The sequence below is a fragment of the Filobasidium floriforme genome (assembly GCF_021052385.1).
Source record: "Filobasidium floriforme strain CBS 6241 chromosome Unknown HD553scaffold_6, whole genome shotgun sequence".
NCBI classification, from domain to species: Eukaryota; Fungi; Basidiomycota; class Tremellomycetes; order Filobasidiales; family Filobasidiaceae; genus Filobasidium; species Filobasidium floriforme.
This window is the reverse complement of record NW_025763627.1, coordinates 761,599-783,602: the sequence shown is the minus strand read 5'-3', so window position 1 is coordinate 783,602 and position 22,004 is coordinate 761,599. Positions and strand designations below refer to the sequence as shown.

At 52.9% G+C, this 22,004-nt stretch overlaps 8 protein-coding genes across 8 annotated transcripts; 2 read left to right on the top strand and 6 right to left on the bottom strand.

Annotated features, from left to right (window-relative positions):
* Positions 1-82: 82 nt before the first annotated feature.
* Positions 83-1,873, top strand: HD553DRAFT_199183 (uncharacterized protein; the record flags this gene model as incomplete). The annotated part of the gene is made up of 7 exons (XM_046177084.1): positions 83-317; positions 384-478; positions 547-633; positions 713-830; positions 893-963; positions 1,035-1,069; positions 1,146-1,873. Coding segments are annotated over 7 exons (1,116 nt in total), but the record flags the coding sequence as incomplete, so codon positions are not given.
* HD553DRAFT_331056 (glycoside hydrolase) lies at positions 1,777-5,487 on the bottom strand (the record flags this gene model as incomplete). Its single annotated transcript, XM_046182000.1, has 16 exons — positions 5,004-5,487; positions 4,839-4,940; positions 4,346-4,774; positions 4,154-4,286; positions 4,018-4,094; positions 3,905-3,959; positions 3,801-3,847; positions 3,611-3,743; positions 3,439-3,541; positions 3,316-3,357; positions 2,970-3,254; positions 2,818-2,911; positions 2,728-2,751; positions 2,510-2,665; positions 1,962-2,435; positions 1,777-1,881 (listed from the first exon to the last, which is right to left on the bottom strand). The coding sequence occupies exons 1-16, from the start codon at positions 5,370-5,372 to the stop codon at positions 1,777-1,779; spliced, it is 2,628 nt and encodes an 875-aa protein (XP_046038187.1). The 5' UTR covers positions 5,373-5,487.
* A 111-nt stretch (positions 5,488-5,598) lies between these two features.
* Positions 5,599-7,809, bottom strand: HD553DRAFT_334473 (uncharacterized protein; the record flags this gene model as incomplete). Its single annotated transcript, XM_046182147.1, has 13 exons — positions 5,599-5,975; positions 6,031-6,166; positions 6,329-6,337; positions 6,402-6,483; positions 6,557-6,599; positions 6,669-6,742; positions 6,814-6,887; positions 6,971-7,056; positions 7,132-7,139; positions 7,218-7,284; positions 7,366-7,453; positions 7,516-7,634; positions 7,714-7,809. 13 exons carry the CDS (start codon positions 7,807-7,809, stop codon positions 5,724-5,726), a joined length of 1,134 nt encoding a protein of 377 aa, XP_046038186.1. The 3' UTR covers positions 5,599-5,723.
* A 1,957-nt stretch (positions 7,810-9,766) lies between these two features.
* On the top strand, positions 9,767-11,763 carry HD553DRAFT_308204 (uncharacterized protein). The gene has a single exon (XM_046179509.1). It carries the CDS (start codon positions 9,897-9,899, stop codon positions 11,622-11,624), a length of 1,728 nt encoding a protein of 575 aa, XP_046038185.1. The 5' UTR covers positions 9,767-9,896; the 3' UTR covers positions 11,625-11,763.
* Positions 11,716-13,377, bottom strand: HD553DRAFT_199129 (putative JmjC domain DNA-binding protein). The gene is made up of 2 exons (XM_046177083.1): positions 12,204-13,377; positions 11,716-12,134 (listed from the first exon to the last, which is right to left on the bottom strand). Exons 1-2 carry the CDS (start codon positions 13,185-13,187, stop codon positions 11,808-11,810), a joined length of 1,311 nt encoding a protein of 436 aa, XP_046038184.1. The 5' UTR covers positions 13,188-13,377; the 3' UTR covers positions 11,716-11,807.
* Positions 13,378-13,410: 33 nt separating this feature from the next.
* On the bottom strand, positions 13,411-16,571 carry HD553DRAFT_294077 (putative Pre-mRNA splicing factor). The gene is made up of 6 exons (XM_046178452.1): positions 16,211-16,571; positions 15,786-16,152; positions 15,020-15,717; positions 14,531-14,957; positions 13,934-14,459; positions 13,411-13,864 (listed from the first exon to the last, which is right to left on the bottom strand). Exons 1-6 carry the CDS (start codon positions 16,371-16,373, stop codon positions 13,568-13,570), a joined length of 2,478 nt encoding a protein of 825 aa, XP_046038183.1. The 5' UTR covers positions 16,374-16,571; the 3' UTR covers positions 13,411-13,567.
* Positions 16,572-16,697: 126 nt separating this feature from the next.
* Positions 16,698-19,215, bottom strand: HD553DRAFT_348909 (uncharacterized protein). The gene is made up of 7 exons (XM_046183419.1): positions 18,801-19,215; positions 18,256-18,735; positions 18,055-18,192; positions 17,821-17,975; positions 17,226-17,758; positions 17,005-17,164; positions 16,698-16,931 (listed from the first exon to the last, which is right to left on the bottom strand). Exons 1-7 carry the CDS (start codon positions 19,021-19,023, stop codon positions 16,863-16,865), a joined length of 1,758 nt encoding a protein of 585 aa, XP_046038182.1. The 5' UTR covers positions 19,024-19,215; the 3' UTR covers positions 16,698-16,862.
* Positions 19,197-21,834, bottom strand: HD553DRAFT_308189 (uncharacterized protein). The gene is made up of 2 exons (XM_046179508.1): positions 21,491-21,834; positions 19,197-21,424 (listed from the first exon to the last, which is right to left on the bottom strand). The coding sequence occupies exons 1-2, from the start codon at positions 21,690-21,692 to the stop codon at positions 19,416-19,418; spliced, it is 2,211 nt and encodes a 736-aa protein (XP_046038181.1). The 5' UTR covers positions 21,693-21,834; the 3' UTR covers positions 19,197-19,415.
* Between the last annotated feature and the right edge of the window lie 170 nt (positions 21,835-22,004).

Here is a 22,004-nt window from a genome sequence, read left to right as displayed (position 1 = left end):
GGAGGCAGATACCCCTTAACCTCCCTCCCCTTCTTGTTGACAACACCGTCCAGTCCATCCATTCAAAGGGCGAAAGGATATCATCAAGTATTCAAAGTCACAGACTCTTCTCCCTACACCAATTTCGCTCTATCAGAAATTGTCATTATCATGCAGACTCGGCTCGCTCCACCGACGGACGCTCCGCCGCCCTACACTCATCCGTCGTGTCTACCGAGGTTCTCTGCGTCCAGTGGTCATCGTGATCAGCTTGCTCGGACTCGTATGGGCGGCAGCTGTCGGAGTCAGCAATCTACAAGATGTGGGAGATGAAGGTGGTAAGCCGTTGAAGTCAACGTGTCAATCGACCGGAACCCTATCAAGCTGACCATGGTTACCATCAGCTACGACGAAAATCAACACCTTTTCGATTGTGCTCGGAGTCATGTATCTGGTTGTCGCAGCTCTAGAGCTGTTTGCGCTCGTAGTTGCCGCTCTGGTAAGCTCGGGAAATCATCATCATCGTGATTTCGCTGTAGCTATAACACTGGACTCCATCTCCTGCAGGCGCGTCTGCAACTAGCGAAGCTCTTTGTCTTTTTGGCACCGTTGGGAGCCATCATCGCTACAGCTGCGGAAATCCTGAATACTGCGGTAGGTCTTGATCGTCTGTCGCCTGACTGTGCGCCGAGACGTGATGCTTACAGTCCAGGACCGTTCGTCTTGCTATCAGCTTCATTATGCCCTCAAATCCGACCTGATCAAGCAATGTACCGAGGTTGAGACTGGCACTCGAGTCGCAAATTACAAGGGTGATGTCACCGAATTGACAGAAGCCCAGGCCAAAGATTGTGAGTAGGGGACGTGACGATACGGAAGTGCCGCAGCTGACTAAATGCGACTGCCGTTATAGGGTGCGAGCAATCTTGGTCTCGAGGTAGTTGGAAGTGCTTCATATGGCTGTTCGCGATCCTGTTCGTTTCGGTAAGTGAGAGCAGCAGACACTTCCGACAGAAGCTCTGGCAGCTAATAATCGATCCCGTGACTCTTGTTAGATCCTATGGTGCTCCATCACGTTAGCGTTCTACAGGTCTGTCCGCCCTCAGATGGAACGCGAGCCCTAGCAAATCGCTGACAAAGTTCACACGCGGGACCCGACTGTACAGGCAGCTTTTGGACCCTTCCTCCGTCGTTCAGCGCAGATCCAGGACTCAAGATGGACAGCAGGCATACCCTCTGCAACCACAAGCACCTTACCAAGGCCACCCTGATTATCCCTTGACATCCTATGGCGGTGGCGACTATGCCGGTGTGGGCTCTCAAGGATACGTACCGCCGTACCCCGGGCCACCTCCTGCCGATTCTCCTTATGCACCCAAGAATGGAGATGGCGACGCCAAAGAGTTGGACGGTCGTGACATGACGTACGAAGCTCAAGAACAAGCATGGCAACAAGCTCAGCGCGATGGACCGACAGCACGCAGTGGGGCGGCGAGTGAATACAGCGCGCCTAATGGGCCTCCTTCCCGGGACAGGGGAAGAAACGAAGAGGAAGACGACGCTTGGCGGCTGGCCACGGAACAAGGCCCGACTGCCCATCTGACCGGCGATACCATCAGGCAAGGTGGCGCGAGAGTCTGATTGGATATGGTGCGACGTGGCTATTTTACTTAAGCGATTCATTCCGAACGCTATATTCATTGCGAGAGCGCTGGATCTAGTGCTTGTATATCATACCATCAAACCAGTATTATACCGACGCAGAGATACAGTCATCTTATACATGTTCTCGGACGATCAGACAATGATACCCTGCTCAGTCCCCATGTACCTCGCTCGCAGCGGTCGATCTGCTAATCCTTTCGCGACTACAGTCACGCAGTCGTTCGGGAAGAGATCCAACTGCCGTGCGAAATTCCACGATGACCATGTAAGGACCAAATCGATCGGATTTCCAAAGCCGAACAACAGCAGGGACTTACACCGTTGTCTTCAAACTTGACCTCCGCTTCTCCTTCTTTCCATTCTGCCAAGCTGAGAACCAACCCCTTGAGCGGCTGCTGCACAGTCATAATGAGGCGCTCCCCCTCGCGCCGAACATTAAGCTTCGGATCCGGGAAATTGAGGAAACGATACGGCTGTGGCCAATCGCAGCGCGATGCGAGTGTATTCCCATCCATGGCAACGAGCTGAACTTGCACCACAACTGTACCACTAGGAGCAATGGGATCCGATACATTTTCGGTTGGCTCGGGAATGGGCAGGTTCGTGTGGAAATCCGTCGAGGCGTTCGGCTGCAGAGTCACAGGAACATCAGGCGACCTTTTATGCCAGGTGGGATTCGCAAGGTCGATCGCCGTCACCACGAGCGTCGCCTTAACTGGAGAATCGGAGGCATTGCTGCCCCAGATGTCGAGATGCACATCTCTAGTCTGGAAAGCTCCGAACTCGTAGAACTGCAATGATGTTTCACACAGAAATCACTCTCATAAGTGACAGAAAACACTCTCAGACTCTGAAGGCCACGTACCTGCCGCGGTCGGTCATTTTCTCGATTCTTCTCGACTGTGCGTGCAATGGCCACTGTTACGGTCGAAAGTTCGCGCTTGACCGCGAAGTAAGCCGGCTTGGGTCGCAGGAAATAGTCGATGATGCTCCAGCTCGTGACCGGGAATGAATCGTTGAGCTGTCAGGTTGTAGCCGATCAGCAATCACCTATATATTGTATGGCTTTAAAGTGAAACCGACCTGCCACACCAGCGCCCCGGAGTTCTGACACGACATTAATTGATCAACGAGCAGTCACGATGTGGTCTTTCTCTGAAACAAATGACTCACGAATTCTTTGCCCTTCCCTTTCCACTGTCGACGCCACGATCGATAGGCGAAACCAAGCGCTTCGGATTGCAAGATCTGGGTCTGATATGCCCACCTGTTGAGATCTACTTGAGCGACACTGCAAATATCAAGGCGCAACTCATGAGACTCACGTTTCAAAGTCACCTGTCATGCGGAACAGCTCGAGCATATGTACAGCGAACCGCTTGACGTGACTACCCGCCCGGTTGTGCTGAGTCATCATTTTGGAATCAATATACCTTTCGGATGTACCGCCCTCCAACCACCAATCGATGGTTCTGATGTCGGGGGCGCTCGGCATTCCGAACTCTGAGACTAGGCGACCATTGAGAAGATCGTAATCCTGCCAAGGACGTGTGCCAGCCCAAACCTCCCATCTATGAACATCGCCCTGGGTAGGATCGTCGGTCTTCCAACTACATCGACGACTGTTGAGCGAGTCTTTCTTGGTACGATCCGCTGTCGAAGTGAACTCACCTGTCCCCTGGTACTTTATTCGGGCTTCCCGGCCAATAATCCCTAGAAGTGGATAGGTGCAGGTTAGGCTGTTCTATCAGTCCTCGAGTAAGTGCTGACAGCCACGATGAGAGATAGACCGACACTTGAGTATGCTCGCGAACGATGTCTGGAAGCACTTGCTCGTAGATGACTTGCGCTGGCAAGACCTGAGGCACAATGTTCCATTGCAGTATCTGCTGGTAGTCTACGCAAAGTCAATGAGTCACCTGTAAGTTCAGTAGAGTCGGGCATCGTGCTGCGAAGCGGCGCCTACCTTCATTGTTGCCGCAAAATAGCACGATGCATGCGAAACGGCGTAGTCTCTTGACGTTGGCAATAGCTTCGGCCTGAACGCTGGCAACGAACTCTGCGTGGCAGGGATAGACCGCGCAGCTAAACATGAAGTCCTGCCAGGATCTTGCCTTCAATAGCGGTAAGGCGAAGGTGAACCAGATTTCTCGTACCTGCCAAACCATCAGGCCTAGACGGTCACACGTATCATAGAAAGAGTCTGCCGCGTTTCATGTGAGCGCGCTAGCTTACGTCATTTCTTCGCAACGTGCCCTACCTGGTTCGTAGACCCCGCCTCCCCAACAACGAATCATATTCTGATTGCCTTCGGCCTGCAGTGTCGTGACTTCAGCCGTTGAGCGTGGGTTCATTCGGGCTCGTAGGACTTGCCGCCAATTCGAGCAGTTTGGTGTATCTTTCCGGCTCAATCATTGGAAGGATCTGGTCCGTAGGTATCCAATTGGAACCTGTGTTCTCGGAAGGGCCTGAGTCGTCAATCAGAGTTTAGAGCCGGATGACAGCTCACCTCCAGCATAGATCGGTCGATTATTGATCGAGAACATGAACGTCGAGCCCGGCTGGCCTTCTAGCGGCCGACGGATCAGTTTGGCTCTTCGGAAAGCGATCTTGCTGTTATGGACGTCTAGTACAACACCCTCCTGCAGATGAGATGTATTCAATTTGGTACCGAGTTGAAGTGATTGAGCGACGGACTGACTGTATCAAAGAGTCTGATATCTAGCTGATAACGGTGCGGAGTTCCAGACCCGTTTGGCCACCAGAGTTCGACAAGGTTGTGCAAATCCCAGTCAACAAACATTTCGCCGGTCCCGGTGATCTCCTTCCTCTCGCTCTTGATCTGGCGTTGCTCTGGCGCGAGTGAAGTCAACACGACTTCGGCTTCGACCTTTTGCTCCGGGAGAACCGAGACTGAGAGACCTAGATCAAGCGACAGATGTGGTATCAAGTTTTCATCCACTTCACTCCGTACCCAGGGATTGATGGTCAATGTAGACATGTGCAGGATGATAGCGCGATCGGGTCCCATAGTCAGCAGCTCTGGGCCCCAATCCCATCGCCAGCAGCTTTGCATTTTGCGAACATATACTCGGCAAGGGTCGCCCAGATTACATGACCCTGCACGAACCTATAACGGGACAAGGCAAGTTCAGAATCTGGCGAATGAGTCTCAGAAACTGTCGTTGACGCACCTTGCCGTATTGCTCTTCTCTTTTCTTAGCGATCTCTAACGGAGGGTGAAAGACTAGGACGAGTTCGTTCTTTTCCTTCAGATCTTGTTTGTCAAGAGTAATCTATCCGAAGGGCCCGTCTTAGTGATTCCATGTGGCTCCCGGTGTCCTGTGACTCGGACTTACATGGTGTGGGAGGAAATGATTGTCAGATTCGAGTATCTGATTACCGTTGAGATACACCGTAGCAAACGTGTCCAAGCCTTCGAATTCCAGCTCGAAATGGTTGCGCGATTGAAGATCGGAAGCGCTGACATGGATTTCGCTCCTGAAAAGCCAATGACGCTTCGAGACCCATTGGACTTCATGCTCGTTCCTGCCCTTATAGGGATGCGGTATCTTCTTAGCTTTCATCAACTCGAGGTGAATCTCGGTGGGGAATTGCGAGCAGGCGGACCATCCTGGGCAGACCATTTCCTCTGACAAAGGTCTCTCATCGGTTTCCCGTTGTTTGTATTGCCAACCGACAGGCTCGACCCTGATATGACTTGCCATGATGGTGAGTGCAGGCGGGACGGGGACTGAAGCAGTCCTGTGGTTTACTGATATCGCAAGCGCGCGCAAGAGTTTCAGGTTCGTCGCGTGAGATGAACGAGGGAATTTGCAAGAGTCACGACCGATATTCATAGATCATAACAAGGGAAAGCCCAATAGTCAATCAAAGAGGAAATCTCGAAAGAACGTAGAACCCAATATATAGACGATTCTCGAAGAGATCGACTGTCCCTCGGACCGGCAAAGCCCGATCGCCGAAGCGTCTCTCTCGGACAAACACGCGAACGGTGCACGTGACGACCGCGACAAAGCTGGCGCCATCCAGGTTTCTCCGAACGCGCTTCACTGCACTCAGAGCCCCTTGCTGTCTTGCTTCTCGAAGCTAGTGAAGGGATGGGTAGGAGCGACGATGTGATCCTTGGAGCCGTAAATATCCTTGTCGCCATCATCTTGCCTTTCGACGTCGACCTGCAAGTCGACATCGGATCGTCGGTTGCTAAAGTGTCCGCGGGCAGGCCAGGATTCGAGAACGATATCGATTGGTTCGGTATGAGTATAGGTTTCGGTCGTGACCTTGACCGGTTCAATTCCGCCGTGCGAATTCTGTGCAACGCGATGTCATCAGATATGTTGGAAGTAAGGAGCAAGCGTTTCTCACCTTGGCCTTAAAGGAGCTGTCACCGACGGAGAACCCAGAAGCAGTATTAATCGTGAAATCGTTCTGGTTGTTGGTCAGACCCGATCGGCTGTTCAATGTGTGGAACAAGGCGAAAGCGTAGATCTTAGATTGAAGTCTATAAAGGATCAGCAGTAATCGTGTCAGTATCCAACACGGGTCACCAAGTAACAGGGAACTTACACGACACTTTTGCGTCGGCATGAACGGATCAGATACCACGGCAGACGGATAAGCGTTGAAAACGCGTTGACGGTACCTTCGACGCCGTTTCACTTACAAGGGAATGCTGCTCATCGCACAGGATGGATGGTAAGCGGTCTTTTCTATCTGAAACTTCATGGACGACTTACCTGATGTATGGTGCGGTGTTGACCAGAGTAGCATACTGGCACGCGGTTGAAATGGCGATCACGGTAGGCGGGAGCTGTGATTCTGTAGAGCAGGACGGAAGCGCATCAATTTAGCTGTGGCTGGCTTGAAGGACTCAATGTCGATAGTGACATACCGAAAGTAAGTTTAAGCAGCCGAGTGATAAGGCGGTCGGTTGTCTGATAAGCTGGGAGTGTCAGATCACAGAAGCTTGTAACTAACATCGAACGGAAGCCGTCGCTGCTCACTTTCCAACCGGTCCGACGGCGGATGAGCACGCTCATAATCGTTAGGGTAATCAAGGTATCAGCTATGAGCGTGGCTGTTGTTGAGGCAACAATCACTTTATCAGACAGGGACCGAGGCAAAGGTGCAGAGCTGCGATGTACGAACCTCCTAGCCAGCTGTAGACAAACGCCTTGATATAGACGTCGTCTGGATCAGCGGAGCTGCCGAGTTGCTGGCCTCTATAGACATGTATGGCAGAGTCAGTTTTCAGCCGAGGTGAAAAAATATACTAAGAAGGGATTGGTAAAGCGCGAGGACCTACCGAACTTTCATCAGTATCCCCGTGATAAACGCCGTGACCATAAAGAAGACGATGACGCCGAGGATATAGTAGTTCCTCTTCGTCAACTGTTGACCAAAAATGCTCCATCGTCAGCACAGATAGGTTGGCTAACACCGTACAGAAGGACCGTCGTGGCATACCTGAAACGCTGTGTCATGAAATAAGCATAAACCAGGACATCAGTTGTGATCGTAATACTTCGCCGTGTCTCCTGAGCTCCACTCACCTCGGTGGGCGAAGAAACTCTGGACGATAACCATGGCGCAGCAGTCGAAGACGTAAAACCAAGAGAGCTATAGTCATAAAAGATTATTGTCAACATAGGGTATCGCGTCGCTGGTGGTCATCCCCTAAGGAAACAAGGTCTGACTCACGTATTTGACGCTAAAGAAGTGGGCGTAAGATCCGAAATTGAGGACGAAGAGATTGTACATCCAACTCATAGACAGGGCGGTCACGGCTCTGAGTCGAAGGGTTTCATTCGCTCAGTCGGATGATCGGACCAGAGTCGTTGCAACACTCACGTCGCCAATGCCAGAATAGATCCAGCGACGACTCGGTGGAATAGACTATCCCTACGGGATTCAGTGAAGAACTTGAAGGCTTGCATGCATAGGATGCCGTAGAACATCGCGTCCAGGAACTGTTGGCAAGTCAGGCTGCAGTGTCAGTAGAGGCGTTCGATTTCATGAGATGGGGGAGTATCAGCAGGTGGTACTAACCAACGTAATCAGAAAAGGACCCAAGCTCTGTCCCTTCCGCGGACTGAGTAATGCTAAACCGAATTGCTCGAGTTGAGCCTCGGTGAGAGCTGGCATCGTGCTTCAGTCGAGGTGTCGGATGTGGCGGCGTAAGAGGTCGGTGGTCGGTGAGCGTAGTCAGGAGCGCCGATGAGGATTGTTATTGGTGGCCGGTAACAGGGATGTGCAGAAAGCCGAGAGGTCAAAGCGAGGTAGCAGATAAAGCGGAGGTGTCGAGAGTGTATCTCGGAGAGGAGGGCGCAGGAATATGCAGGATTGATGATGAGGAGGGTGATGGTCGTGAGGGTCGGCAGGATCGATCAAATAGCTATATATACGTGTGGTATCAGGTGGTGAGGTGGTCGATGCGTGCGAGAAGAAGAGGCGTATGACTGTGGCACGATCAGAAGGGGAGAGTGTGCAAAAAGTGAAAAAGTCGACCAAAAAATCCACGCGGGTCAACTAGCTCACTAGCCAGTAGCAAGTTACCAGCGACAGGGACGTGATGTCTGATCAATTCCATCAACCTTCAACGGCTACGAGCGACAGCGCTAGGTGATCGAAGCGAGGACGAGCTAGGACGACGGCGATCACGAGGTAAGCCCCACAGCGACAACACGGATCAAGTCGGATCCAGCCTGTCGCAGGAACTTTGTTCCATTGGATTTATTGTTGCTCCGATGTCGCTGGGCAGATTTCACAGCCACACTCCGCTCAATCGCTTGTCACCCTCCTTTGATGATCCGAGACCCTTGCGCTTGGGCCACAAGGTGGATCGATCAGCGGGGTGAGGCGTCGAGGCGAGGCACAGGACTCGGTTGTCATTCCGGAGATCGTTTCGATGGTCTCGGAATGGCTTGTCGCATTACTTGGGCCATCCACCTTCCTTTCGGGTGGATTCCATGCCGGCGTCCTTTGGAAACGCGCATCATTCCAGCAACAAGCAACGGGGGAAGGGTCTGTGCGCCGATCTGCGTTTCATCGACCGATACGGGAGCAGATTGTATCCGCGGTTGTCGATCGGGGGGTTTTTGACAACCTCAATGAATTCCTGGCATATTCGACATGATCGACATGACAGCAGTCTGGGCTCCGATCTCTAGGATCTCTGGCCTCTGGCCTCTGGAGCAGTGCGAAACCTATGGATTGACAACCTGTCTCTCACATCACGCATGATCATGCATGGATTGGCCTCCTAGCTCCTGTACTACTCGCTCGTTCGCTCACGTTGTAAACAACTACACGGCTTGCCGCGCGAACTCCCCGACGAGTGAGAACTTGTAGCGTGCAGCAAGCAGGATACGTCAGAGCGAATCACTGAACCAGGGAGGGATCAGGTACAGGACAGTTCATTCTCTGCTTTCATGTCTACAGCGCACGATATACATGCGGCTAGCTGCTACCTGTCAGCAGATCCGACCGAAACCTCAGACTCTTTTGCAATCCAGATGTAAATGCTAATAGGTGACTCGGGTTCATCGACATCTAGATCTCCACCAAGTTGTTTTAATTTAGCAGTTCCCTCCGTAAGAAGGGTTCTTCCCAGCGCATTCCATATCTATCGTTGCACGAAGACAGGTTCCTCTCCTAGAAACGTTTCGTCTGTACTCGTGTCCGTGCGAGAGGCAGGGTCCGGGTTAGCGGGGGATTCGTATTCACGTGAGCCCGCTCGAAAAGGGTACTCACGAAACTGACCGCACACTCGTAAACAAGCGGGTCAAGAGGGTCAGAAACGTCGCCAAGCTGATAAAAGCCCTTGCGAGGTGCGAGGTGGTTGAAGGAGAAATGGTTGCAAGAAGAGATTGGTCGTGAGGAGAATGAAATGAACCTTCCAATTTTGAGCAAAGGGGGTGGGTCGCGGCCAGGGTGGGTGAAGCTCGATCAATTCGCTGTTCCCCGGGGGCGACGCGTATCGAAAGGATGATAGCTGGTGGGCGAGTGACCTGCAAAAGAGTACCACCCACCCTGCCCCAGCTTTGCTGACGGAAAGTCGATCTTTAGATTGATTGCCGATCTTGGATCTCGCACATTCATACACAAATCATACCACTGCCACTGCCATCCCACTCGTTCATCCACCAAGATACGCTTTCATACTAGTATTCGACCTCCATCACTCCCTACAGCGGCAATATCCACGCACTTCAGCTCCCGCCGGCCTCACGATGTCGACCAGCTCCAACTTTGCGGCCCTTCTCCGCAAGTCCAAGTTCGCATCCCATGATCCCTTGATCACCAGGATCTACACCGCTCCCACGGCTTCCCGAAGCAAGGGAGATTGGGGTCTTAAGTACACCTTGCCCGCGTCGACTGCGACTCGCCCTCAATCCCGGTACATCCGTCTACGATCTCTCGATGCGGGTCAGGGACTAGGCTGCGATTACGTTTCGGGGGAAAAAGAGGCTCGTCTGATGGAAACCTGGGGTGACGGTCGATACGGGTGGAATCGAGAGGATTCGGATGCATCCAAGTCGGATTCTTCAAGCTTGTACAAGCAGACCAGACGTCAGGTCGGCGGAAGGAATCAGTCGGGTTATGCCACCTCCCGATCTGATTCAGTCGACCTCGATCCCTGGTTCGAGCCCAAGAACACCGGCGACAACGCGTCGGAAGAAGTCAAGCTCTACTTGTCTGATGTCGAAGGCATGAGCGAGGAGCATTTTGAAAAGCACCTGAGCAAGATCAGAGCTTCTCGCGAGAGATTCGCCCAGACCTTGACCGAACGTGGGGACAAGCCTCTCTTCGAATATCGCCAGACCGGCGGCGCGTTGGTCGAAGAAGCGGCTCCCTCGTTCCTCGCCAACGACGCTCGCTCCGAACACGCTCGGGTTACCAGCCCCGATTCGATCGCGCCCCGACCTCACAAGACGTCTGGCATGGCATACTCTGAGGGCTCTCACGCCGACAGCCAGCTTCATCCCCTAATGTCGCTGCCTGGTCGGGTCCTCAACGGAGTCAATCGTAGCCAGTTACACCAGGAGGCAGCATGGCAGAGGTCGAAGAAGGCCCTCAGCACTGCCTTTGTCGGCCAGAGTCGCATTCCGTACGAGGATGATATCACCGATATGAAGGTTGTCGGTCTGGCTGGTCTCACCGCCAAGATGCCTCGGGCCCGGTCGGAAGGCTTGTCGAGCATGGACCCTACCGGAACCGACCCGGAGACCAAATCTACCTCGACTTTCAGGGTCACATCAGCCAGGATTGAGGCGCCTCCTTCGGTAGTTGCGTCCATGCCCGCTTCGAACTTGTCCTCCGTGGCTCTCAACGATCAATCTATCCGTCATGTTACGCCTCACTCCCGCGATCATGCCAGTGCAGCTTCGCAGCATCCCTTGGAGAGCATGCGCTTCGAGCTCCAGGTGGCTGCTAGCGGCCAAGCCGATCAGCTCAACCGGGCTCAGAACGGTGGCGATCGACTCGTCGGCCAGAAGGGTTGGGTCGGTGCCGAGAGGAAGAATGACCTGCTCGAGATGGCCAGACACATGTCTGGCAGCTCTCGTACAGGCGGGCGTCAGTTCGGTGCTGCTGGACGACGTGTAGCTCGAGCCGAGGAGCATGAGCGCCAAAAGGACTCGATGGACGACATTCAGAAGCTACTCAGTGATCTCGGTAACCTCAATAACGCCGACAGGGCTGCCGGCTTCACTGGCAAGCGAGGCTATCACACTAGCGCCGTGCGGAGGTCGTCCGACAAGGATGACTTGCCTACTGCGTCCATCGGCCCTGGCGAAGCGAAGGGATCGGAACCCATTGGCGGTCCAGGTGTAGGCGGTAACACCCAGAAGGAAGCTGGACCTGCCGGTAGCCTAGCCAAGGGCGAATGGCGGCAACTCGAGGAGAATGTTGCGGGAGAGTCTAGATACGGCGAGAATTTAGACGAGAAGAAGGAATAATGATGTGGATAAGCCGTGTTTGAGTGTCATGCAGGTTCCGCTCCAGCATTGTAAAAAAGCGATGGCTTGTGTAAGGAGCAGAATGATATCATTACGTATATACGCATGAATCGAATCTATAATCATCATTGGTATACATAGCGACCACGGTCTTCTGGCAGTATGAGTACGGGGACTGCATTCTCAAAACCACATGGAAACGGACCACGCAAATGTCGTTCCTTCTCCTCGCATGGCATGCCACCAGCCTGGTGGCATGAACAGCATGTCTCCAGGTTCGAGTATCTCCTCCATGCACTCGGCTTCGACTTGCTCGAAAAAATGCGGATATTTCGTCCGATCGCTAGAAGAGAGCTCAAAGACCGGAACTTGAGACGTATTTGTCGCATAGACCTCAGCCTCGTCATTTGGACATCCTCCGTGGGCATACATATATGGACCTATTGATGGGGGCGCGAGCCAAACCCGCTTTCTGCCCAGCACCTGCGCATAACAATTGTAGTACGGATCCTGTCCAGATGGTATGATGTCCCCTTCAGCGCGGCAATTCATGGTTGTCTCGCCGTCTACCCTACTCACCGTGTGTGGAGGACTTGTTACTTTCCCTTGGCCGCTACCCACCCAAACGTTGATGACCAACTCCTCTTCGTTACCCGGTGGCTTGTAGCCTGGGAAACAATCGGGAGCGGGGGGCGCGGAATAGACGTAGTCGGGCATAACAATGTCCCTCTCCAGTTCCGGAAATTGCTTAAGAAGCGAGTATTGGGCGAGATACATGGGAGCATCCGTCCGCTGCGTAGCGGGGTCGTCCGCTTGACAACCAAGTCGTCCGTAACCCACGCTTTCGAGAAAGGCTCGGAAGGGGACTATAGTTTGAGTCCAGGCGGCATCCGTATATGACGATCCAATTTCGACCGGAACTACCCTGTCTTCGCCGACAAGTCCCAGCAGGTAGTCCATAGACTTCCACTGATCAACAGCGGGCCAGCTCAGGCCGTACGGGTTAGATATCTCGTCCGATTCGGCGATGTACCGCCTGAGTATAAAAGGTTTGTTCCGTTCGTGTGCGATGAATTGCGTCATCGTTGGCGGTTTCTCCAAACAAGGTATAGGTTGTCGACCGCTAGCACCCGCATGATCCAACATACATTGACGCTTGCTGGGGCGACCATAAGCAGACGGGCTTCCCTGGCTTGACTTTTCCTGCTGTATTTCCTTCTGTATGTCCTTGGAAGCTTGCCGAAATCTGCCATCCTGCAGGACCCGTATGAGTAGCTGAATTTGATCTTCCCGACCTGTGGCCCCAGCAATGATAATCGCCATATCGAGTGCCTTGATCCTCTGGCTGACGCGATGGTAATCCTCCTTAGGAGTGATCGTCTCCGTTAATACCAATCCAACGGTCGCATCTACATAGAGACGAAGCCATTGCCCTCCGACGGTGTCGAACGGCAACGACTGGATTTTGCGATGGGCAAGCTTGCGCAACGCTCGGAAAGCCAGGGATGCTTCATCATGTTCTGCCGATGATCCCAACGCATTGTCCCGGGGTATCAATGACATGAAAGCATTCCGAAGTGTCTCAGTGATCGCGCTGCCACATTGATCGAGTACTGCAGCGATTGATGATGACTTGTGAGCTGAACAGGCTCCGTCTGACGGGGGATCAATCGCGTACTGTCATTCAGGACAGGATCGGCAAAGTAGCGAGCCAGTGCGGTGAGTTGTAGTGAAGCAGTCGACATTATTGAGAGCCGGCTATATGCATGAAAGATTGATTGGCGATACGAAGCCGGTTTGAGAGTTTCTTACAGCATAGCATCTACAGAGTACATTTTGTGATCTGTTGGACACGAGAGTCGGATCGACCGGTACGCGTCATCGGGGGAATGTATGGCAGAAAGTATATACTACTACTACTGATACGACAGACGTCTTTACGCTCACTTCTTTCGGATGGAGAGCACAATCATGTCGCCATCGTCCAAGTTGACACTTGCCAAAGTGCTGGCGTTACTGAGGACCTTGACACCATAGTCGAACCTCATTCGAGAGATCGGGAGCTGTGCTTCGACGATGCTAGCTATCCGATCCCGCAAGGAGGAGACTAGGAAGTTGAGAGGCAGGTCCGGAATGGTGATGATCGAGCCGTTCAGCTTCCACTCGGGTTTTTCAGGCATGTTGGGTAGTTGCACAGCGATCGAAATGGGGTTTGGATGCAAGGCGATCCATTCAGTTTCCTGTGATAAAGAGGACACGGGTCAGCTCGCGCCGAAAGACTATTCAAGGGAGATCAAGGCTTTGCTCACTGGGTAGAAGGCGCCACCAGCCAGTTTCTCGATACGGGGTCTCTTTGCCTGACCGTCCTCGCCTGCAGAGTCGATGGCGTCAAACGGTCGTACTTGGCCAGTCGTTGGAGGACTTGGAACCGCCGCCTGGTCTGAAGACGGTACACCACCTAGCGCAGCCATGCGGGATGGATGCATGGGTATACCACCTGGTCGTGCAGGGAGGCCACTTGGACCGGAAGGTGATTGAGCACCCAAATCGCCGTTCTGTCCTGGCGTTCCTGATCCTTGCATGTGCGTAGGCATCGGCGACGCATTGAAGACGGATGGGTCGAATGCAGGCTGATCATGGAACGGCCGGAATTCCCCATATGGGTTGATCATCTGAGGGATCGGTGGTGCAGAGGGTGCCGAGGGGCCGGCCGAGATGACAGCGCCAGTGAATGCAGTTCCGCCGCCAGGGGTTCCTGCTCCAGCAGCGTGAGCAGGAGGCATTTCTGCTGCAGTCACACCGATCTGGGGGCCAATCGCGGTACTCGGTGCAGTCCTGTCCGAAGGAATTGTAATGTCAAACTTGTCAGATTGGAACATATCTCGTAGCCCGACGAAAAAGCTTACGGCAGTAGATGATGCTTTTTCTGGATGGCAGCGATCTGGTCGTCCAGGTTGAAGCTCTTTTGAAAAGTTTCCAGAGTGGCGGCTTTACTCGCAGTGTGTCCGTCCCAGATGATCGCCTCTTTAGCCCTCCTTGCCGCCCGTTCCTCATCTTCCTGCTGCTTTCTGCGTTCCTCCTCTTCAGCGGTACCAAATAGATCGGTACGTGCGTTAGCAAGTTGCTTGAGCGATCCGGCAACGTCCGCGTTGACAGTGAGAAGCGCTTGCTGCGTCTTTCTCTGCTCGAGGTGCTGCTGCTGCTCTCGATAACGAGGGTCAAGCAATTCAATACGGATATGCTCGGACATCTCAGCCTCGGGTATCGATTGTTTGCAGTAAGGACAAATGGCTGTAGCCACTTTGGCTCTTCCAGCTTGACGACCAGCCAGACCTGATGATTGATACGACTCCGTCAATAAACCGAAGAGATATACAAAACAACGGATCACTCACCTTTGGGTTGATAGTCTTTTCTGATTTTCATTCCCGCCTGACCCATAGCTTTTGCTTGAATTTCTCGGGCTCTAGCCAGCTCTTCCGCTTCCCTGGTCTTCTGAGCCTTGACCTCGTCATCTTCGCTATCCTCGTCCATCTCGACATCCATTTCCCCATTCGCGTCAGTAGAGTCAGCGGTCTGCTTATCGGTTTGCGATTGACCGATCTGTTCCGCTCCGGTCTCCTCGACGATCATGGCTGCCATGCGCTTTTCGTTCAGCCCCATCATCCTCAACGCATCGATGCTCGTAGGAGGGGGGAGATCGATTGTTTGATCGGCCGAAGTGAATTCGATATTCTGCACGACGGCGAAATCTTGCCAGTCGATCTCCGCAAAAGCCTGAGCCTCCTTCTCCGCCTCCTCTTTTTTCTGCTGTTCCTTGTCTTTTCTGACCTTTTCCCATTCTCCACGTTTCTTGCACTCTTCCAGCAGCTCCCATTTGCTTGAATCCCCTTGCTTCAGTCTCGCAAGCTGTTCTTCAGCTGGATGAAGTATTTTGGAATATTGTTCGACCATGCGGTTGAAGTATCCGTATAGCGAGTGGGATGGACGAAGAAAATCGAATTCGAAATTGCGACCCTCCCGGACAGAGAGACCTTCAAGGAATTTGCGGCCTCGACGGGCCGTGAACAAGGCCGTAAGGCGAAGGGTATCCCTACGTATAGCACGAGTGAGCACGAGTCGCCTAGCTAATTCATACGGTCCATGTAGCAGCAAACTCACAGATCGATAGCTGTGACGTTCGGGAGTTCTACCGTAAACTCGAACGGTCTCGGTGCCTCGATAACCTCTTTTTGCCTCGCCTTCCTTAAGGCGTCTTCCCTACTCCGGCGTTCATCTTCCGTCTCCCTATTGACCGCGGATGTCTCGGCCGAGTCTGCGGCTGTCGGAGCTGTGCTCGCTGACAGAGCGACCTCCTCGCCGTCCTCCTTGACTTTCTCTATCATATACCGGTAGTACCGATTGAAGGGATCGGAATCTCGGAGGAATGAGAATTTGGGATCCGCTCGCTGATGCTCTCGGATGCGGTCTTCCAAGAGTTGTGGAGACGGCGACTTGGCGATATGGACTGCTGTCTTGTCAATGATACCTGTAGTACGCAGTGTCAGAGTCTACGAACATACATCCGGCTGGACACAACCACTAACCTCGAATCTCCCGTGACGGGTAGATGATGCCTTTAAGGAGCTCCTCACTCCGCCGCGGCTGCTCCGGAACGTCGCCATTATGAGAGGATAACGAGGGGGCGGTCGTTGAAACTTCCTGTGCTCCTACACCGTTTTGTGGAGGTGGCAACGTCAATGTAGACATTATGTACTGAACCGATTCCCGAGCCGTGAACGTCTATTGCCAAATCCCGATTGTTCGAGGTGTCGGGATGAAGGTACCTGTGCTTGCGGAATCCTGGAACAGAGCGCAGAATTACTATTTGCTCCGTTTTGTCAACAACAAGGTCGATGTTGGCGATGATGTGATCAGATGATGATACGTTGCTATGGTTCACAGTGATGGTTGCGAATATCGTGAGCGTACCCATGATTACATGGAGGATGGATCGATGGACATATAATGGACGGGCATGGGAGGCGAGCTCGGACCGTAGACTTGACGCGCGCGCACGCTCAGAGGGCAGATCCCCATCCTATCTGACAAAACGGTTTACTAAGAACTTGATGAATCTATGATACAACACGCAACTCGCAAGTTGTGGGCAGACATTTTCATAGTATATAGGTGGACTCTTGTGCTTGAGACATGGTATCGCCTATACGAATCTTACTTGCAAACGCGATCTACACATCACATGCCCGAGCCCAACATGCGCGAAGAGCCCTCTTCCGCCTGAGTTACGCTGCCTAAGAGTAATACCTAGCAAGTCGGTAGAAGTCAGCTCGGCACGTACGAACAAGCGAGGACACGGACCTCTGCGATCGGGACTTACATCCGGTGCGAATTTCCAGTTGGAGAATGCGCGAACGATGTTGGACCAGTCCTGTAGACTAAACTCGCGAACAAGCTTGGTAGGGTCGACCTTTTGCTCAGGCGGCAATTTATCGCTGATTAACTGTGGCAGCAGATTTGTTGCTCCCAGACCAAGGTTCCTTGCCACGACGACTCTGTTAAATTCGGACGCCTGATATGCACACGTCGGGTCTCACTCACTTGATCGCCATCTCCAAAACGCTTCCCTGCATCACGAACATCCGCCTGAGGACGTAATCCCATACGTCCTTAGAGTACTTGTCTATCCAAGGAGTTTTTTTGGGCTGCAGAGTCAGAGCCATCATGCCGGGGCGGGATCCTTCGCGCTTGTTACGTTTGAGCTTTGGATAATAGCAATCGCTGAGAGACTCCTGCTTCCCTCTGTCTAGCAGGGGGTCCTGATTCAAGCTTTTCTTCGCCGGTAAAGGTGCGAAATCTGGGTAGCGGGCCAGAATATCCGTCAAATTCGATTTGCCTATTGACATTCCTTTGACTTTGCTCACGCCAGCTCCCGCTCCGGCGACTAGCGTGAGCGGGCGAGGCACAAGCTTTTCTCGATCTAAGCGTTGCAAACGCGATAGCTGGACTTCGGACATGGTGTCCTGGAGACTGAGATTAAGGTAGCTGTCTGTCGCCGGCCTGTAGTCACACAATGCGGCTCGCATGACCGATAGTTTGCAGTAGGCTTTTGTTCCGGGTAGAGCTGTCAATCGCTGAGAGAGCTTGTATTCAGCTCGCAGAATAAACTAGAAGTCTGTGCGGAGAAGCGAGGTACATCATACAGTGTAGGCCTCACGATAAGACTAAGCTGGACCCTGCCATACTTGAAGAACCAGCTCTGGTTCGCTATGCAGCCTATCCATTGCGCGACCAGTTGTTCACCGAGGTCCGACTCTGGTATCTGTGCCACGAATCGGAGATTTGGGGATGCTGTGAATGATTTATGCGAGCAAGTTTGTTGGAGGTCTAGATCGCCCGAGTGACAGACAGGTTGTCCTGCGAGACTGACCTTCATTCCAAGGCTTGGCTTCGACGTCCTGGAAGATATGCATTTGGTCGAGCTTTGTGAATGTTGCCCAATCATACAGCGTATCGTCGATGACGTCCAGCCGATCATCAAGGGAAGATGGCCAGATCGTCAAGAAGTCTAATTACCAGGTTCAGACATGTCAGTTGAACTGAAGTTTTCCTGATGAGCAACAGGGCGTACCAGGTGGCCGGTCGGGGGACTTTGAGTGCTTCAGGCTAGAGGTATTCAGCGGGTTTGAATCACTTGGTGCAGACCTGCCATGTGGATCGACAGCCTCGTTTCTGAGTTGTTCGAGAAGACCAAACCCTTTTTTGTCGGTCACTACGCCGGCTGGAGAATGACTCGAATCCGACGTATGCTCGAGCATACTGTCAATATCCTCGTCCTCTTCACAATTCGGCAGGTTTCCCGGCTCCAGAGGATTCTCGCGGTCATCGAGCATGCTGCTTTGCAAAGCAGCATGCTCCGATCTGCTGATACGATCCTTGATTGTGAGCTGTTTCCAAGCTTGTCCAACTCGTTCCTCCCTGCTGAGATATTCATCCGGTTCTTGGGTTCCTAGGCCACTCTTCCTGAATGGAGCTGCCGGTTCAACCGCTGTGACTTTGGTGACGATGGAAGGCGGTTGTGACAAGAGAGCCCTTGTCAGACCACCCATGCCTGGAGTGTATCGGCGCAGTATATTAGCATCTGCATCATCGCGGGAGTCCGCAAGCAGATCTCACCAGGATACGCTTCAACCACATGAGTCGCCTTGCCGATATCCAGGCTATGAACGATCTCCTCCGCCAGAGCGGGGTCAACTACATTTGTTCTTTTCCCAGACTTGTTGCCGCCATACGAGCTGAGACGGTTGACGACATTGAAGGCGGTGAGAGGAAAATGTTTTGACCAGTCCGCCTTGGGAGGCAAAGCGGGGAGTTTTCGTAGGATCGCAGAAGATCGCATGATAGTGTCACCTTTAGAATGACCGTTCTTTCGCTAATTCGCTATGTGCACTGATCATTGAGCGATCGATGGAGCCAAATAGTGGCATCGGCAGTCGCCCTTTGAGCCGGTCGAGTTCAGCAAACAGAAGTGATGAATTATCTCAGGGCAATGGTTAAAGTATAGATTTCATATCTCTAGATTACGGCGTCTTGAGCGGAAAGCAACATTTGATGCTGTATTTTGCTAAAGCTGGACGAGCAGCGTGACGTTTCCAAATTACGACTGCCCGCGAAATAGCTCGTGAGCTCTTTCCCGGGATTACGTCGTTGGACCGATGTCGATCTGACTAGCTACTGGAACTGGCACCTCTAATTGTAACCTAACGACTTATGACTCAATGTCTACAAGTATCAAGCGCAAAGGCCGACATCTCCAGTGGGTTTGCCAGTTGACCGTTTCCTGCGTGGCCTCGCTATTAGGTCGCGGTTTGCCCTGCGTCTCGTTCTTGAAGAGTGCTCGGCCTGTCTCATTTTACGAATCATCCGACGCCATTTGGAGAGATTCTTCCTGATATAAGGCAATTTCCACCGGGTCTGACTGGCCGGCATCGCAACGACCTCTGATGCTCGGTGTGTCGCCAGTTCGCTAGAGCTGTTGTGCTGAGTATCGAGCTGATCGTAACGTCGCTGCGACCTGGCTCGCGCTCGGTTCGCTCGATATTCAGCCGACCACTGCCACAGGCCGGCTTTGGCCCTTTTGATAGTATCTGCGCAGCGGCGCTGAATACCATATTTGCCTAGAAGTCGCCAACTGACAATGCCAACCGATGCCTCACCCCAGTTCGAAATGAACATGTCGACCAGTTGCAGCGCTCGAAGATTGCGCGCACGCTGATTTCGCAACGCGTATAGAGCATAGGTCAATGTTCTGGCCGTGGGCTGAAATGGCTGGCCTAGCGCATTCAGCGCAAACTGAAATGCCTCGATAGTCCGATGGGGCGGATACTGGCGAGCAAGGTGGGGATGAAGGTAAAGATCGAGAAGTCTCTGCAGATATCCCTGCAGCTGACTATTCTTGGTGTCCGGTCGCTGAGCGTGAAGCTTCAACAACTCTTCGAGGGCGACAGTAATCGGAGGAATTTCATTGAAGTGCTTGAATCTGTCCAAGCCATTCTCCTTTGTTCCGTCAGACGAATCCATGCTTCGCGGATCGGTCTTGCAGCGTGCCAATGGAAGGGCGCGGCTGCTCAAGGACGAGTTTATGATGTACTTGATGTACGCAAGGAAAAGCTCTGGCGTTGCGCTTACGGAAGCCGACCCGAGTAGAGCGAGTGCGGTTGACCATGGAAGTATCGGGACTGAGCCCGCCGGGCGCTGCCCGCCTGGTGAGGTAATGGCGAGAGAAGATCTCGTCAAATTCGATGTCGCCGCAGAATTTGTATTCTCCCAGGAATCAATTTGCGCCGTTTGATTGTTGGCCGGGCTGGGTGCATAATCCGAGCGAAGAGCCCGGCAAGACACCTTGCTTTCGCCAGTTGGCGCAGCAAGCGTAGCGGTACCTTGATGTCTGCTCGCTTTGCGTCGAACACCCAACTGCGGCTCGACTCTGCTTCCCAGCAAGATACGTTTGAGGGTTTCGTTGCTCTCGCGGGACGGATCCTGCATACGCACTGAGCGATAAACTACGTCCATCATCGATCCACGAGGAAAAGGTCTCTCAGGCGGTGCTGTGGGCTCTGAAGCACTCTGTGTGATGTCAACCGCCTCGGATGAACCGGGATCTGCATCGGCTTGGCCTTCAGCGGAGTCCATGACTGTCTGAGCTCTAGTGCCTTTACGCCGACCTGCACCTCCTCGTGTCCAAATTCCTCGATAAATCACCTCGCGGAACTCTTGCTCCGGATCGACCCCAGATCGGTCTGTGCTGTGGATTTCTGAAGTTGCGGACGGGTTTCCTATCATATTTTCGGAAAACCTCTCATCCCGCATTTCCGCCAGCAATTTGCGTGCGGTCCTGAAATCGCTCACTCGGTAGGCATACGCAAGTACTATATTGTAAGACCTTATGCTCTTGAGATGAGGCCTGGCAGAGTGAAGGTTGACTACTTCGAGCAGCGATGGCGGTAATCGGGAAGACAACACGGTATGCAAATGGATCACCAGGTCCTGGCGGGTTCGAAGTTTCTCGATGTCTGTCGTCTCGCGTCTGGATACTGGGCCCTTGGGGGACGCTGATGGAAGTCCTATAGATGACTCGCTGAGTGGATCGCTTCCCATTGATTGCGGGACTTGAAAGTCATCGCCTTTCGTCCTGTTGAGAGTGCCACTCATTTTGGCATCTCGATTTGGATAAAGTCTACCTTGCAATCGTGATACGGGAGATTTTTTGGATCCTATCAAAAAAGGGGGTTCAAGACTACCTGTGATGTATATGAACTACTGTCAGGAGATATTTGCGGGTACTATCGTCCACATGCGTCACGAACCGTTTTCAACTTGAATCGGCACTTGCGCGCTGCCCATGGCTCGTTCTGGCACTCTGTCTCGAGATGGAGTACCGGAATGCAACGACCTACAGGAGCACCGCTCCCTACGAAGTGCTCGACTTTCCCCATATCGAAATGCCCCTCGCCCTTCGATGACCGAGATTGGCTTGATCCTAGCTCCTGTTGATGCCCATATCGACATGACCAACCGTGGTATTGATCACGCTACGGAAAGCTGCCGGAAGGAGCCCGGACAGTGAGCGACCCAGGCCTCGAAGATATGGAAACGGGAGGACCAGACCGCGCAGATGTAAGCTTCCAATGTGGCTAACAGACGATCGCAGGCTGCGGTATCAGATCAAGACGGGTGGTGGTGGGCAAGACAGTAGTATGCATGCAATCAATCACATGCATCACGCCGTCGTCTGGCGTCGACCGGAACGCCGGAACGTTATGATTATCACGTGACTGTGCTTGATCTCACTTACGGCACATGAGCGCGGAAGCAAAGCTC